General features: G+C 43.4%; 1 protein-coding gene across 2 annotated transcripts; it reads left to right on the top strand.

Moving 5' to 3' along the window:
• The first annotated feature begins 2,246 nt into the window (after positions 1-2,246).
• Positions 2,247-11,572, top strand: osr1 (odd-skipped related transcription factor 1). Of its 2 annotated transcripts, none has more exons than XM_055635419.1 (3): positions 2,247-2,514; positions 9,057-9,753; positions 10,356-11,572. In XM_055635419.1, the coding sequence occupies exons 1-3, from the start codon at positions 2,397-2,399 to the stop codon at positions 10,489-10,491; spliced, it is 951 nt and encodes a 316-aa protein (XP_055491394.1). In that variant the 5' UTR covers positions 2,247-2,396; the 3' UTR covers positions 10,492-11,572. The 2 variants fall into 2 exon arrangements, with proteins under 2 accessions (XP_055491394.1, XP_055491395.1); XM_055635420.1 differs by lacking the exon at positions 2,247-2,514 and adding an exon at positions 6,113-6,655.
• Positions 11,573-12,865: the final 1,293 nt, after the last annotated feature.

The raw sequence follows: 12,865 nt of genomic DNA, 5'->3' as shown, positions 1-12,865 counted from the left end.
TTGAACATGAATTCCGCAGCTTTTACTTTATAAGAGTGAATAACTACGTACCGTGGTCTTGCTCCTGTATAGCCTGGTTCGTTTCATTAATTCTCCTTTCGCTTACAGTTCCAGATTTGACACAGACTTGGGAAAAAAATAATTGAACATTCCACGTCTTGTGTATGACAAAACTCTGAGTGATAATAAACCAACAAAAAGCCTAACATGTAACTCTAGCCGGTTAATTTATCATAATTGTAATTTGGATGGCAAATTGAATAATAGTTTAAGACTGGGACATCTTGAGCGCTGTTTGCTGCGACTTTCCAACTAGAGGTGACGTCTGTGTATTTACGTTAATTATATTGCCTTGGAGAATGGTTTGCTTTGCATTACAACTAAAACAACAGGATATTTTGTTACAGGAAAACCCAATGGGTCTTGATTGGGAATAAATGTTTCTGTAACGAAGTCAGTATCATTTGTTTTAAAGCACTGCTATTTAATAATTGTCAGAATAAAATGTCTACAAGAGCCTGAAAGAAAAGAACATCAGTCATAAGAGCGAGATTGCTACACTCCGTGTGATGGCACTTCACGTGAAAGCAAAATAAAACTTCACAGGGTACAAGCACTCTCAATTAAAACGATGCTTCTCGAAAAAAAAACCCTGTCCCCTCCACACTAACAGGGCATCAATACTTGTTATATTTCAATGGGCACATGTTTTTCATGATTTCTTCTGTGCAACGTTGTTTTAAATAGCGTTCCTTCGTTTGGTCGGTCTCCAGAGGGAATTGGAAAACAAGATATATACATTTAGACCGGCTTTGATGTTTCCTTTTAAAAAAACGCTATATTTCAAGCTCAAAACCTGGTTAAGAAAAATGTGTTTGGCTACGAGCCATGCCAATGGATGGTTGATGATTGGATCGCGAAGTGTTTGCAAAGGTGAACAGTGGCGATGCTGATTACCTTGCCGGCTTGAATCAAACCAGGCACAGGCGGCATTCGGGCTGAATCAGCCACACTTGCTTCACGTCGTGGTATTATTTTAGATGAAAGAGCGGGCTGTCAAAGAAAAACCCTGCTCTCTCCCTTTATCTCCCATTAGCGGAATGAAAATTGAGAACGAGGAAGATAATAAACAAAAAACAGAAATGCAACGATGTACCCCGAAGTGGAGTGCGGGGAAGAATAAATCTGTGCATCTTTTCAAGGGGCTGAGCAACGAAAATGTTTGTGAATCTCAAAGTAAAACATGGACTGCCCAATCCCCAGTTATCTAAATACATTCCAGGAGTTATTCTAAAGTTTTCTGTTAAACGAATATATTAATCATTGTAAAGCTGCCATAAGACCCTTATGAATACTCAAAATATAACCTAGAATCTATTCTGATTTCTATTTCGTTAACTGAAAATGTTTTTTTAAAAATGTATATGTATATATTTCTCTGATTGTTCCCACGGCTTTTCTCTGTGACACTTTGTGCGGAGGGGAGACTTGATTTTTTGTCCTTTCCCTTTGGCAAGAAACGGAAGCCTTCTTTCAAGAAAGTGTTTGCTAGTGTAATATGTCTGACCCTTTAAAGGCGTTTTAATTGAATATATCCTTTTATAATGATTTGTTACCGCCACGAGTGTCTTTTCTTAGATTTAGCATTTTTGAGTGGGTCTTATCGGGGAGTCGTATTCAGAACTTCTTCCGAGGTTTCTTCCTCCTGTAACCCTTGATATAACCACTGCAGAAAGTGCCTTCGCCTGTTGTATGGATATCCCAATCCCAAAACCCCAAACATATACCGCTCTGAGTCTGGTGAGAGAAATAGATGAGTGGTGTTAGCGGAATATTAAAATAGTCCATATGTGCACCATCAAGGTCAGATGTTACTGTCTATTTCATTTCCATTTAATGGCTTGGGCGGGTTTCATTTCGCTCTTTAGAAGGACACAGCACATTTGCTCTGGGTTAAGTTTATATAAAAAATTATAAAAGGTTGTTGTCCAACAGAAAGGTTGTTATTTTAGCTTGCAATGTTTTCTTATCATCTCCTAAGCCTGAAGCGGCGTGAAGCTCCGCAGCCCCCGTCTCCCCGACGATGCTGTGAACTTTGCTGAAAGTTTATTGACTTTTTGTTGGTGGGGCCGCCTGGCTGTGCAATGCGCCTGCGCCGTCCCAGGATTTCTCCCAGGACTCGGTTGAAATAGGAGGTGGTCCGAAGGGTCTGGAGGAGTCGGTCTGTGTTCGGCATCTGCCTCCCAACATAAGGCGAGCCGCGCCACAGCCGCTCGAGTGCTGTCTGACACGGTCTCGGTCGCTCTTGACTGGTGTACCTCCAGCCAGCAAGCTCTCCTCTCCAACCCCCCTATTATCCCACTTCGTCGCCGCAGCGCCTTCTCCGAGTTCAGAGCATGCCAACTTGGGTATGCGCTTGTGCCACAGCCGCCGCCCCCTCCACCTCCACATCTGTCACTAGTTCCAGCGAGAAAGCGGCGACACTCGCAGCGCCCGACGAGCTCCCCGGTACAGGTAACCACAAGACATTTCTTTTCCATTGCATCGCATTAAGAGAAAGAAGGGACTACCGTGGATTATGGGACGCGCGAAATTTGGGATTGTTTGCATGGAACTGATTTGCTTCAAGTAATGTTTTCGAAATTTGATTTTTTTTTTAATTTATAAAAATAGCGAGCCAATCTAATTGCATTATATCCAGGTTCAGTTCACTTACATTTTCCAACATGTTTCGGGAAGTAAGCTGAACATGTCAATCTCAAAGTCCGAACGACGGGAGTGCTTTACTCTGCAATGGGGCTGTGAGTAAAGTGATTCTCGGATAAAACCCGGATAATCTTGAACCAAGTCTAATCAAACCTTGGAACATAGTTCACGGTGGACCCTCGATGCCCCATCTACGACCCATGCAGCCGTGTATCGGCTACACAGCGGAGCGGGCACATTTATTGACATTCTAGGTTTCACTGAGAGAGCAGTTGCAATGCTAATGTACCGCGTAGAACGAAACTAACCACGTTTCCCCTTGGCCAAGTCTGCTTAGGGTTTCATAGTGTTCAATTCTCTCGGCAGATTGTGATTTAACATGTGCATAGCCTGGTGCCCGGTAAAGCACGTGCAGGTTGTATATAAACACTGGTGCCTGGCTGTTGCACACCTGAACCCACTCGATCACGCCAGCCGGGGCAGTGACAAGGGTCGCCGCCGTGCAGGGTGTGCTATGGAACCGGTGCATCGATTTTTCTCACCCCTAGTGAAGTTGGTTTTATACAATCGTTCAGATGTAAACGCGCGGCTTTCCGCCACAGACCGAGGCGAGGCGACCGGTCTACCAGCCTGGCTACAAAGCGAGTCCAGCTCTTGAGTTGTTCCCAGCTGTTTCCGGTGCGGCGAGAAGTTTACTCCTAATAATGTTGATGGGATGCATTCAATAAGGGTTCCGGTGCGGTCAGCGGTACTTGTTCTGACAGGATCAAATGCGGGGAGCACTTTTTATTCGAAAACTGTATTTTTCTATTTCATTAGCATCAAGCCTCCAACTAATGTGAGACAAACGTTTAACAGTAAAATTAAGTGTGTTAAATGGAAAACAAAATCTAGTTGACATCGCGAGTCTTGCACATAATCTCGATTATTTCGGTTAATGTTAATGTGGGATTTTTGCAATACGATGGAGAAATAGTATTAAATTAACAATAGTATAAATCATATTCGGTTGTTGTGCTTTTTAAATTCGAGTACTGTCCTAATTCATGAGTTTGGTTGTAACCGCGGACAGAGCGATAGATACTCAGCCTTGCACCATGCTGGAAATTTTCAGTTTTTATTATGAAGATCAAAATTAACATTTTCCAAAGAATTCAATATGCCTCATTTCCACCTCTCTCTCCCCTCCCCCACCACCCCACAAACACACACACACGGTGTTCTATAAGTTTGCCGAATATGGGCGAATTCATACACGGTTATTTCTTCAATCAGAAGTGCACTGTAATCCGTGAAGCAGATAAATATACAAGAGAGGCGATCGTTTCACTATAAAACACACCCTCTTCGAAATTTGGATGTAAAACAGCTGACTGTTGAAATCCGTCCAACTTACTCCACTTTATTCTGTACACAAACTGCATAATGGACTAAACATTTCCCAAAGTCAATCCCCTGCCCCCGTTTAAAAGCCAACCCATCCATTGTTTACACTTAGAAACTGCTTGTTTGTCTTATTCGATGTATTAATCAACACTGCCAGCTAAAAAGTGCTTTGAGCTCTTCGATTCTCCAAACAGTGTACTCATAGTGATATTGTGATAATCCAATGAGTAATGATGCCCCCGAAGCAGTTGGGACATAGACCTAAGAGGGAACGCCGATGAATATGCCGCAGCGCGCCCGGCCTTCCAATGTGCCTGCGCTCAATTAGCAAGTACGCTTCTTATTAGGCCGACACCGATGGCGAAATTGCATCGGATTCATAAACCAGACAGCAGCTCGACACAATATTAGTTAAAGCGGAATGGGTGGGAAAACTGTGGAAAGAGAGGTATTACAGACTGATGCACCCTTTCAGGATTATGGACTTATTTTCCAGTATAATTTATCTTGGCCGAATGAAGTTTTTTTTCGATAGAGCGTCTGTGTATAAATGCCATGTTCCCAATTACTCAGCAACTAACCTTCACTATTCCTATTTTAAAAAAAACAATCTGGTGTTCCGTAGTGATGGGGCGGGAGTGTAGGAGATGATGACGTTTAAATTAATGGGAACCTGCACCCATTTATCGTTGATGAGTGAAAGACATCCCTCTTCAGCAGATCCTGACCAAACGACCACTCTCCCCACTCTACTTTGCGTTCAGTCGGATGGGCTTCGGCCGGTGGCGTCCATTCCCATTGCAGACCATGACATTACAATTAGCTGCTGCACTGTTCTGGAAGTGTTCTGCAACATACTTTTAATTGGGTGCAGGAATGTTCTCGGGCATGAAGCTGTCAGGTTGGCAGTGGAAAGGACACACTTTAAGCAGCCTGTCTTGTATCTGCCTTTTTATTACCTCTCCTATATTGACGCTTAATCGTAATAAAAACCCCCGAATACCATTCACTCCTATAAATCACCTTTTGGTTAAGGCACTGCCAAACAGCCTCCTAAACGCTGCGGCGGCCAATTTTTGTTTTGGTTTTATTGCTGTGTGTGCGCGGAAATACAATTTAAGCACAGGGGATTAAATGTACCCGGACCATATTCAATATTGCACAATGTGATAGGGCTGAAATTAAAACAATGAAATCAGACGATGATTAAATATATTGATACATTTGTTTATATAATTTTATTATATTTGTGATCACGGTGGCGAGAACGCAGCTTAGTATCTTTAGCAAACAAAACGTGGTATAGCAAGTGTCGAACTAAATCGTCCTTTTTCCATTTATTCGGTCTTTATTCTCGGGAGGTTGCCCTATCTCTCGGCTGGGTGCCTTTCTATTTTCTAGTGCCCAGTAAACATCCAATTAAACCCGCCCAGTCACATTGATTCCGCGGAGATGTTCTCTCGTCAGCTCTAAGTTGTTGTTGATCAGCTGCAGTGGATATTTAAAACACCTTTTTTTTCTGCTTAATATTTTATGGACATGGACATGGTTCCATGTTAGGAGACAAGTGTAGACGTTTTATCCAGTTGAGCGTTTGCCGAATATTTATTTAAAACTGCTACATCTTGGCCAGAAGATTACAAATCCGACCGCTGCGTGGGTATTCGATCTAATTTCGCATACTCCAGATATAGCGTGAGGATGATTCAAATCGCTATTCAGCTACAGGCGCGATGCACCTGCTGTGTGCAACAATTTGCAAGTCTCTTGAAAGCGCGTTGTTTCAGAGCACAGTTTTACAAAGATAAAAACAAAACTTTGCAGTGTTTTATTTTAAAGAAAATGGCAATCCTCAGAGGTCTTGAACTGAACTCTGCATTGATACCTCGACATAGTGTAATCCGACCAACAATGCATCATTAAGCGTGGTTGTATCTCGTCAGAAATTATTATTTTTTTTTTTGTGATTTGTTTATTCCAAGTGATTTAACAGTTTGTCTCTCTTGGAAAAGTGCCATTATCAGATCTCGTAGGTCAGGTTGGTCCTGCAATATCAAGGCTTTTTTTCAGCGTCGCTGGAATATACATGCTCATCGCCCGTGCTCGTTTGCTCTTTCAAACCCTTTTGGCTTTGTTTAACGGAGTCCACTTTGGAACACAATCCACGTTTTATTTTATTTCTCTGTGGTTTCCGTGACAAACAGTGCTCTCAGCAAGAAGGGTAATAAAAATACAATATAAAAGTTCACTTTACACTAAGGTAAATATATTCTGAAACCATATATGTGGTTTCAGTGGGACTTACACTTCCGAATGTATTTGTTGTCGCGGGAGATATGAGATAGTACTCTCTCTATTGCCCCCCAGAGACCGTACACCAACTCTATTAAAATGCAGGCCAATACACAATGTTCCCCGCTGTCTGCGATGCCAGTTGACTTTAAGAGGAGATAAGTAGGACACGTTTCAGTTGCTTCGGAAAGACTTTTGTACTAAACTGTAAAATTCAGTTTGGACATTTTGCAAAGGCAAATTGGGACACAAGAGATTGGACTACTTCACGGTAAGGGAACGACTCTTCTCTCTTTGCACATAGCATTTTCAAAAATTAAACGACGATATCGTGGATAATGTAACAAGGCACCGTGATTTTGGGCTTATCCCAGGCCCCATCAATATCAGAGCAGATCGCGAACATATATGCTCGTCGTTCTCCTTGAGACCCTGTAACAAAACCCAAATTGAGAAATTTGAACAAAAAATAGGTGTGAAAATAATTGTGCATTTTCCATTAATTGATGCTAAAGATAGAGAGGGTAGAAGGCACTTCCTCTGGTTTAATTTTATTTAAATATAATTGAAACATCTGCAACTGCATGGGGGCGTTCCTCAGTTTAATGCACTTGACGTGCTCCAAATATTTTAAAATCTCGTTGATACAAGCACATGGCTGATCGATGTGCTAGAATACCGTTGTCCTTCACATCGTTGACACTTATGTGGCAATGGTAGTTATTAACGGGGAACGTGTCCTCGCTTTCCGACCAGTTAAGTGAGTAAAATCGCCCATTTAGTTTCAATCAGTGAAAAGCGACATCGGGCTGTTGGCGGCACTAAAGTATGAGTTAACATAATAGACCCTAATCAGCGGCTCGGATAATTACGGACACATAACCCCGGATTGGAACTCCTTTCATTGAGCGCACGTTGACAAATTACCCGTGACTAGTTTCATTGAGCGTTATCTGCCACGACTGTTGAGAGTTAAAGGAGAATTCTGGTGTGACTTTTCTTACCAACATTAATGGAAAGTCTCACCAATTAGCAAAGCCAATCTTTACAAAATGTCACTGTATTTTATTCTGGGTCATTGCAGAGGAATTCCGCATGATGTCAGTTCGCTTGGTTTGCCAATTCCTTTCAAATAATTTAGACCGATTACCGTTCTCATTCGCTCACGGCGTTTTATTATTGTTTGGAAAAATACATCTAACGTGGTGTTTAGTTGCTAGAACGATGTGGCCGTTATAATTATTTCGGCATTTTCCTTGTGTTTTATTGAAGTAAGTGTTCTGTACTTTCTTGCGCAAGAAACGTTGGAATAACTAATGGGATCTTTCTAATGATCCGAAGAGGGAGTCAATTACTTCTGCGCCATGACCATAAACCACTAAATCCCTGGTGATCTGAAGACCCAAAAATGCTAATTAGTCGCATCTCTCCTTATTTTCCCAAATGCAATAACGAGCGATTCTCACCGATTCAACCGTGACAACAGTTTTAAGTTACCATCTTAAAAAGGAGCAAGAACAACGAATGGTCAGCGGAGACACCCCAAAAATGCGGAATCCCATCGAATCCCTAGTGGGCTCCCTAGTCTGAAGAAGGGTATAGACCCGAAACGTCACCCATTCCTTCTATCCAGATATGCTGCCTGACCCGCTGAGTTACTCCGCATTTTGTGTATATCTTCGGGCTCCCTACCCGAAAACCAAAGTTATCCGTTTAGATTTTTTTTTCAGAATATTATTTAAGAACATAGGTGTAAGGAACATATTTAGTAATCAGAGGGGGAGGAACCGTTTTGCTTGGTGTTTGCATTTAAAAGAGCAACGTCATTTAGGCAGTGTTATAAACTATTGATCAAATAGCAACACAGCCCGAATGTGTCTCCTTGCAAATATGTCCCTTTGATGCATCGGTGCGTGAAAGGTTAGGACAAATAGCCGACCCGACCTGCAGCTTCTTCCTTCACACTATTGCTGCACTGTTGGGATCAGCATCGGATTCCTGGAATGATAAATGATGATTAAAAACATTTTTTAATCACTGTTTTAGAACGTTTTATTCATCGGGCAGCACATCCAATTCTCTTTTTGATTCAGGGAAAACGATGTTACCTTTTTTCCACACTGTGGATCACGGTGGTGTTGGGGCAAAAGTCAATTTCTGCATCCTGGCGCGCTTGCATGCAGCCTTCTACCTGTCGCGGTTATTATCGATGGCTCTTGTTAGGCTACAGGCCGAAAATGTTTTCAGTTAGGCTACAGGCCGAAAATGTTTTCATTTTACCTCTGTTTAAGGCCGCAGCGGGGCACTTACTGCCCTTCTATCGTCCCCCAGCGAGGGATATAAATAAACAGTCTTGCGGGTGGCGGTGGCTGGCATGGCCATACTTTACTGGTCTGGCTGTTTACTCTGTGAGACTCAGCAAACATGATCTGCTCTCAAATAAAACGTCAGGCTGTGTTTGGTGAATGTGTTTACACTCTGTTAGTAAGACATGCGGATTTTACTGTTATATTGCTTGTTCTCCATATTGGTTTACCTTGAGGCAGTACTTTAGGGGTGTGTGTTAAAGTAGAGTGAATGTCTTGTTTGATTACTCGTTAAACTTTTAATAAGAATGGAAATAAATCACATCGACGCTCACTCTCTGTTTTGCTTTTGCCCCTCACACCAAGGTTTCAGCAAGTTGGCACGGTTTCCTGCAACTAGCGCTCTATCTGCGGGCACCATGGGCAGTAAGACTATTCCGGCTCCCGTACCCATTCACCCATCTCTACAACTAGCGAACTACGCCTTTCTTCAGGCTTCCAATGGCGTCCCCACGCCATCAGAGCAGTTGCACAACCTCTACGGCTTCAGCACCCTGCACACCGTCCACCTCCACCAGTGGACCCTGGGCTACCCTCCGATGCCTTTGCCCCGGTCGTCCTTCTCCAAAGTACCAGCTGTCTCGGCTCTGGTAGACACTCGGTTCCAGTTGCCCACCATCCCGATCTTCCCCCACGTCTTCCAACCCAAGCAGGAATCAAGCACTATTCCGAACAAGGCAAGGCCCAGGTTCGACTTCGCCAATTTGGCCATCGCGGCAACCCAAGAGGATCACCCTAAGCTCGGACAACTAGATGAACAATGTTCTCCCTCGGCCATTGGGTCCCTGCTGGATGTCACCAAGCTATCGCCGGAGAGGAAGCCCACCAGGGGCAGATTGCCGTCCAAAACCAAAAAAGAATTTGTCTGCAAATTTTGTGGCAGGCATTTTACAAAATCTTATAATCTCTTGATTCATGAAAGGACCCACACCGACGAACGGCCCTACACGTGTGACATTTGTCACAAGGCGTTCAGGAGACAGGATCACCTCCGCGACCACAGGTAAGGAGGCATCCCGGTTTCATTTTGAAGGGGGAGGGTAAAGGGTGAGCGCCGGAATGAACTCCGCTTAGTTGAGGTTCTATTGTCGAAGTCTCAGGAGACCCCTGCAGAACCGATTGTAAACAGCAGAGGACCAGAAACTTTGATCCAATTTCAAGGAGTTCAAACTTTTATGTCAAGGCGTCGCAACACGAGTCTTGGTAGTAACGTCGGCAGCTTAATTCCTCTCCCCAGAATCGCATGGGAATTCTCGTTGAATTGAAGGCAGGGCAGATACGATAGTGGCGTTTAAGAGGCGTATGCGGGGAATGGGGGATGTGGATCACGAGGAGACAGAGGAGATTAATTTGACCTGACATTACGTCAGGGGCGAACATTGTAGAATGAAGGGCATGTTCCTGTGCTACACCTTTCTAAATCCCAAGTTCTATGGTGGTTTAAATGGCTGGCTGGCAATACTATTTATGAAAACGTGGATACATATCTTGTCAAGCGAATTTGTAATGTGGGTGAAACAGCATAGCAGCAGCTCACTGAAAGTGCTTTGAATAATTCCGTTGATTTTACAGACGTATGATTTTTTTGTTGTTGCTTTGATGTAGGTACATTCATTCCAAGGAAAAACCCTTCAAATGTCAAGAATGCGGCAAAGGATTTTGCCAGTCCAGAACATTAGCCGTTCACAAAACACTGCATGTGCAGGTAAAAGAGCTCAAAACCGCAAAAATAAAGTGCTGAGCACGCCTGCAAACAGGACTTACTGAGTGGAACTTTGATGAACGCCTATAACGTGGACATATCTGTCAAATTTAGAAGCAGCATAGACTATATCCATTCTACCGCCGTTCTTTTCTGTTATTTTAATTCCATTTGGAACAGGTTATCTGTATCTGTGGGATACCACTCTCAGACGATCCGTATCGTTTTCGAAGGGAGAGCAAAAACCTTTTTGTTTCCCTCCTGTGGCACAAGGGCTGTTGACGACCTCCATCGTGAACTTGGAGTCTGGAAGTTGCTGCATTGCCTTCTGTGTTTAACATGAATGAATCTCCGCGCATACGCCCGACCTGTGGCGAAAGTGTGACCTAAGAAGCAATCTGAAATATCCACACTGACCTAACCATGCAAACTCAAAGGCTTTGCGGAGAAACGTTGACCCGAGGCACCATCCATTACCTCACGTACATCCCCAGAGACAAGCCAGAGATCCCGGAGTGTGGGCAGTCGTTGTTTTTGAGTTAAATCCGTCGAAATTTAGGGCAAAGAATGGAATAAATGTTCAGATTTCGGCTGGAGGTCAAACAGAATACAAAGCAGCGGTGAACGGGTAAAGATGTGGAGACTCAGTGCTGTTTGAATGTATGAGAAACATCTGACAATGGGCTGGGGTAAGGCAGAGATACCCGTGTAACGTAGTAAGGAGAGCCGAGCCACATATCTATCACCGCAAACAACAACAAAAAACAATGCAGCGAAGGGGTCGAAATGTGTACCGCAGGGGGTCGTTAGCTCGTCATCTGCGTTGCTTGAATCGGAACAGCGAAACAGCGAAACACTGAGCTGTGTAGCGGGAGCGCGGGTGTTGGAAACAGGGCAGATGGTTGATAAAAACAACAGGGGGGAAAATGAAGCGAAAGAACATAAAATCTCCCAAGTTAAGAACATTCTAACTACATTCCATTCTCCGTGTTTTTTCTAAACACAAATGGTTCTTTGTAAATGTTTTTGGCACTTTACGCTGTTTTTTTTTTTTTTACTATTTTCATGTATCACTGGATTTCTAATCTTTTTAAACGAATAAATTGCCATTTCCTAGGCAGCATTTAGTGCGCTGGCCGTTTCTTTACCAAAGGAGATTTCTGTTATATACAACGAGGCCGTGTTCCATTTTCACCGCCTCTAGGCGGAGAACGAATTGGACAAGCCACAGTCTACCTATTCACAGTCTACCTATTCACCTTTACACCCAAACCTACACTCATCGAAGAGACGGAACAGCGTCTCTGCATACTTTCCTCCGCTAGATCCGCACCCATCGCCCCTCCTTTAGTATTCGGCTGTCGCTTGCAGCAGGGGAGATAGAATTGACGTTTTCAATCCGCCTTTTATTTTTGCGAGCAGCTTCGATGCGAGTGGCCTTTGTGAGCGAGGTCGCTTACCTGCTGATTTAGGGGAATGGTAGCGTTGAGATTTAAGGCAGAAACTTCCCTGCTTTTCACCGACAGTTTTTAGGTACGCCAGATTGGCCAAATGCATTCAGTAAGATAGGAACTCTATATAGAAGGGGCACGACCAATCGTCATTGCTAGTCTATGATGTGTGTATTCTCTACTGTAAACCCACTCAAGATTTGAACGTGTCCATGGAGAGGCTGGTATAAAAACACGCTTCAGAATCATATTAAAATCCTATTACGTTTAGGTTTTGTTTTACATCTAAAGGAAAAATAAACGGCCCACACTCCCACAACCTCTTCCCATTCCAATAATACTTCTCCCGCCCATGTCGTGGTGTCTATTCAAACAGTCGTGGTTATTTTCACAGTCCTTTTTCTATATTCCAATCTAACGATTAGAAATTAAAATATTATACTAGATCAGGATTGAGCACGCCGTCATAAAGCACGGGGTTACCGTACCACAGTACATACATTCGAGACTGATCTCTAATCACCTCTGACGAGGATCTATCCTTGCAGCCAAACTGCAGTGAACATGATTTTGCACACTTATCTGGCTAATAACCAAGGTTGAAACCTTCTTCAGGTTCACGAGAAACCCGCATTCTGTGGCGTGAGGCTTCACATTGGAACGGGCACCTTACACAACAGCAGGTTAGAACAGGGCGCGATTCTTTGAAGACACAAAATGCTGGAGTAACTCAGCAGGTCGGGCAGCATCTCAAGAGAACACGGATAGGTAAAGTTTCAGGTTGGGACCTATCCATATTCTGCAGGGATGCTGCTCCACTCGCTGAGTTACTCCAGCATTTTGTGTCTTTTTCTGTAATCCAGTACCTGCAGTTCCTTGTCTCTACAATATTATTTAAAAGGTTTACAGCCGAAATGTTGACTACAGTTGTCAACTGAAATTAAACTGTGTGTCATTGGATC

The sequence above is a fragment of the Leucoraja erinacea genome, chromosome 5 (assembly GCF_028641065.1).
Source record: "Leucoraja erinacea ecotype New England chromosome 5, Leri_hhj_1, whole genome shotgun sequence".
Lineage (NCBI taxonomy): Eukaryota > Metazoa > Chordata > Chondrichthyes > Rajiformes > Rajidae > Leucoraja > Leucoraja erinaceus.
Note: the sequence above shows the minus strand (reverse complement) of the source record. Positions and strands in the feature narration are given on the sequence as shown.

Excerpts from the sequence above, each read along its gene's own strand:
- osr1 (XM_055635419.1), top strand. The coding sequence starts at position 2,397 with ATGCCAACTTGGGTATGCGCTTGTGCCACAGCCGCCGCCCCCTCCACC. Across the intron at positions 2,515-9,056 it reads CGACGAGCTCCCCGGTACAG|GTTTCAGCAAGTTGGCACGG; the intron begins GTAACCACAAGA and ends CCTCACACCAAG. Across the intron at positions 9,754-10,355 it reads GATCACCTCCGCGACCACAG|GTACATTCATTCCAAGGAAA; the intron begins GTAAGGAGGCAT and ends GCTTTGATGTAG.